This window comes from Beta vulgaris, chromosome 5 (assembly GCF_026745355.1).
Source record: "Beta vulgaris subsp. vulgaris cultivar EL10 chromosome 5, EL10.2, whole genome shotgun sequence".
NCBI classification, from domain to species: domain Eukaryota; kingdom Viridiplantae; phylum Streptophyta; class Magnoliopsida; order Caryophyllales; family Amaranthaceae; genus Beta; species Beta vulgaris.
In genome coordinates, this window is record NC_079206.1 from 41185151 (window position 1) to 41189461 (window position 4311).

General features: G+C 33.1%; 1 protein-coding gene across 1 annotated transcript; it reads right to left on the bottom strand.

The window, feature by feature from the left end:
- Positions 1-446: 446 nt before the first annotated feature.
- On the bottom strand, positions 447-3597 carry LOC130591511 (uncharacterized). Its single transcript, XM_057394837.1, has 2 exons — positions 3375-3597; positions 447-1665 (listed from the first exon to the last, which is right to left on the bottom strand). Exons 1-2 carry the CDS (start codon positions 3577-3579, stop codon positions 1430-1432), a joined length of 441 nt encoding a protein of 146 aa, XP_057250820.1. The 5' UTR covers positions 3580-3597; the 3' UTR covers positions 447-1429.
- Between the last annotated feature and the right edge of the window lie 714 nt (positions 3598-4311).

The following is a 4311-nucleotide window of genomic DNA, read 5'->3' on the forward strand; positions in this document are numbered from 1 at the left end:
TAGAGAAAAAAAGGATTAGCCAAAGACAGAAAAGACTCACTTGTTTGACATGATCCACGATAGCAACTTGGGCCATCCTAGGATCAAGATACTCATTCTCAACAACCTCGTTGAATGAAGTAATTATCACCTGAAACGAAATCATGATGTCTTAATTCATAGTTTCATACACATGACAAGTGCGCATAATACATTACATCTTTCCAATATCTAGCTAAGTTTTAAAGACCATTATAGACATTGTACATATACAAGTATTATAGATTATACTAAGTAAGACGTAGCATCTTCATCTGAAAAAACACTAAAAAGGAAAGATTGGAACAATCAATAAAAAAGGAAACAATTTAACAATGTTGATCCAATTAGTTACCTAGTACAACATTTCACACTCATGAAACATAAAGTATATACACTACAAAAAAAACTAAATATAGAGGCAACCCAAAATTACATCTAAATATACATCTGTAGCCTCTAATGGTGTTTAGAAGCAATTTTCTCGCTGCCTCTAATTAGTCCGTCGCTAATTATAGGTTGCCCCTAATGCCACCTTTTAGAGACAGACAAGTTATGTTGTTGCTAATTGTTGGTTGCCCCTAATGCCACCTTTTAGAGACAGACAAGTTAAGGTGTTGCTAATTGTTGGTTGCCCCTAATCCCACCCTTTTGAGGCACAAAACTTGAATTGTTGCTAAAGCCACTTACATTTAGAGGCGACCACCAGGCAGTCGCTAATTATAGGTTGCCTCTAATGCCATATTTTTGGGGCACACATGTTACATTGGTGATTAGACCATTTATATTTAGAGGCAACCATAAGTTTGTCTCTAATTTTAAGTTGCATCTATTGCTTAGTTTTTGGGGCACACAAATATTGTTTCTAAAACCACTTATGTTTAGATGCAACTATAAATTTTGCCACAGATTATATTTAGATGCAATTACGTTTCATAGGTTCAAAAAACATTTAGGGGTATTTATACATGTTGCTCCTAATTATATTTAGATGCAACTGCAAAATTTTATAAAATAGCTTTTTAGATGCACCAAATTTTTATAATGATATTTAATAATAATGCTACGTAATTTTTAATATTATTTATTTATTTACTTATTTTGCCTAATAATTCAGAAAATTAACATAAATGGAAGAAAGAAATTATAGATTATCAAAGAAAGAAATATGCATTTATATAAAAGTGACCACTATACACAATCCAAAATAATATCCATAGATGGTGAAACATAATAACCTAGAAAGTTTTAACATAATCATTCCCGTATTCTAAGGAGCCAAAATCTAAGTAACTTAAGCTATATAATAGAGATGCACCATATCTGCCAATCTGTTCCAAAAAGTATGTGCCCAAAAAATCTCCTAAATATGCAACTGCTGTACATCTTCACTAATAGTTATAAGCCGGGCTTAGTAATACCCTGTAACCTCGTCGTCACTAACACTAGTATCACTAACAATCTCTATGATATGATATTCTTCGCTTTCATAAGCTAGAGCAGAATATCCATCCCCTTTCAAGAGCTCTATGAGATGATCATCACTGTTTTCACTTTCACTGTCCTTATGTATGTCTTCTTGGTCAAAGATCATGACCCCGTTGTTCGTCCTCTTCCTGTAAGACCTTCTTCTAGGAGCAACCAATCCTGAGTACAAACCAAAAAGATCCAGCATTAAAATACAGAAATAACATATATAATAAAAAGACAAATATTGTACAAGCATGAAACCACAAATAGATCACCCAACTAGCTATGGGTGGACCACTTTGAACGCTGCAATTGAAGAGATTGAAATGAAAAAGCTGCAATTAATAAAGTGACCACTTTGGCAAAAAATTTAAAACGAAATAATCGTCAAAGTTGATAGTTTCCTTTCAAAAAAACAAATGTAGCAAAGAAATATAGAAAGAGGGAGTGTTATGCATGGTTAATTTGTTCATATCTTTGAAACAGATGTGATATAGTTCCATTGTTTTAATTTTTCTTTTTTGGTTTTAAATGATTTTAAGGGTGCATATCGTGATGATGATGGGAAACCTGTTGTATTGGATTGTGTCCGAGAAGCTGAAGCCAGAATTGCTGGTAATCTAAACATGTAAGTGCTCATTTTTGTTGTTACGTCTGAGATTAATATCAATTCTTATTTGCTGTGAAATTGTAGCTGTAAATCCTACTTTGCTCCTATTTCGAGCAGAGTTAGCAGATGATCTTGCAGCTCATTTGGTTGCTGTTGAATTCGACAGTGGAACTAATTTTGTGATGCTAAGTTTGTGAATTTAATTTAAGCTTTTGGGACTTTAGTTTCTTTTAAAATCTGGGTTGAGTTTTGTTATCGGTTCACTTCAACATATAAAATAATGTTACAGTTAAATCAGCTTTGATCAGCGAACATCAGTTTCAATCGATACAATCGAGTTTCAGTTTGTGAAATCTAGTGAACTGTGTTAGTAGAGAATCATCAAAAATTTTCTCCACTATGTTTGAATCAGTTCTAATTGGTCATTAAAGATATGTTAGAATCAGTAGAAATAAGTTATAATCTGTATAAATAATTACATCTCTGTAGAAACAGGTGAAATGGACAGGGCCTATGTCAGGTTCTAGGCTAGTGGAATTTGTTAGCTTCCGATCCAGTACTTTATTTTCCTCCAAAATTCATAAGCAAAACATCACAGGAGTTGGGAGGGATACCTTTAATACGGGCAAATTTGTCCCTTTTTATCTAGATATCTTTGATATTTTGTTAAAAAATCAACATGGCTTTGTTTTAAGGGCTGGAGAGAATACTCCATTGATGTTATACACAAAGGGTGTGTGATTATGTTGTGTGAGGTACAACAGAAGCATTTGGTCTAATGAAAGTTGTGACTAAGTATTGCAACGAAGAATAAGTAGTTTGATTAATATAGAAGTTTCAGGGGAATGGGTGGAGGTTACTAACTCTAATGCTGAGTACAAAAATTCACTCTACATTTTTGTGTTTGATAGGAAATATCTTCCTATGGGTGGCAGTAACCCTTACAAGGACAATTTGGAAAACTAGATCAAAAATCATAGTTTTCTGAACTTGGGAACAATCATAAGTTCAGAACGTTAATTCAAGTTATAAACTTCTGAAGCAGATCCTTTGATGAGTCGCTTAAGTTTCTTAGTAGACAAGAGGTCACACAACAACAAACAACACAACAACAACACAACAACAACAACAACAACAACAACAACAACAACAACAACAACAACGACAACAACAACAACATAATAATAATAATAGAATTAAAGGGACGTAATTAGACCTTCTGATTTGAAAAAAAAAATTATTAATAACTAAATTGAACCAAAAAAATACTTTATACCTTCAGAATCATCAACCATCTTCTCCTTCCCCTTACTTCCAGCCGCAATTTTCGGGGATGAAACCCTTGCTTTCTTGCGTTCCTTTTCGTTGACCAGTTCGCTCCCCTTTGCTGGAAGGGCACAAACAATTTGCCTACCTTCTGCAACCTCTTCTGCAATGGTTCGCATGACTTTGTCGAAGGCTGCTTTGGCAAATACACTCATGAATGGCGTTGTTGATTCGTTCCCCTCAAAGAAAGATAAAAATCAAGGAATTTTCTTTCACTGATATGCTCGAAACAAAGTTTCAACCATGCTTTTCGTTGTGGATCTTGTTCAATTTCATAAGCAATTTTTAATGGTGTTAAATCTACCATTTTTGGTGTTTTGGGGTTAGGTTTACCGGAAAAAGGGAGGGATTGGTGTTGTACAGGACGAAGAGTGGAGGAGGCAAGGGAGAAGGGAAGGGAAGGAAAGATGAACCGGAAAAGAGGATGGGGATTAGGGTTTAATGGGAATTAATTAAGGGGTCATATAGTTGGTTTGGCAAAGGGAAGGGAGACGTTATTAGCAGGTTTGTTTCGTTAAGGCGGGAATCTAATTTAGAATTAAAAAAATTCCCTCCTTATGTTTTTTTTTATATCTTTGATTTTTGTGTTTGAAAAACTTTGAAATTATACCGTAAATAATTTATAAGATTTTAGAGAATTTTTATATTTTCTTTTTTACAATAGATATTTCGTCTCGGGAAAAAAATATTCATTTATTGTTCCTTATGAAATAAAGGACATGTTCTCTTCCGTATAAAACAACTGAACTGAATTGAATTGAAATTGAATTAAATTGAATTGAATTAAATTCAATGTAATAAATATATAAATAATATTAAACAATAAATTAATAATGATAAATAATAATAATGAATAATAATAGTATTTGGATATTTTTAAATGATAG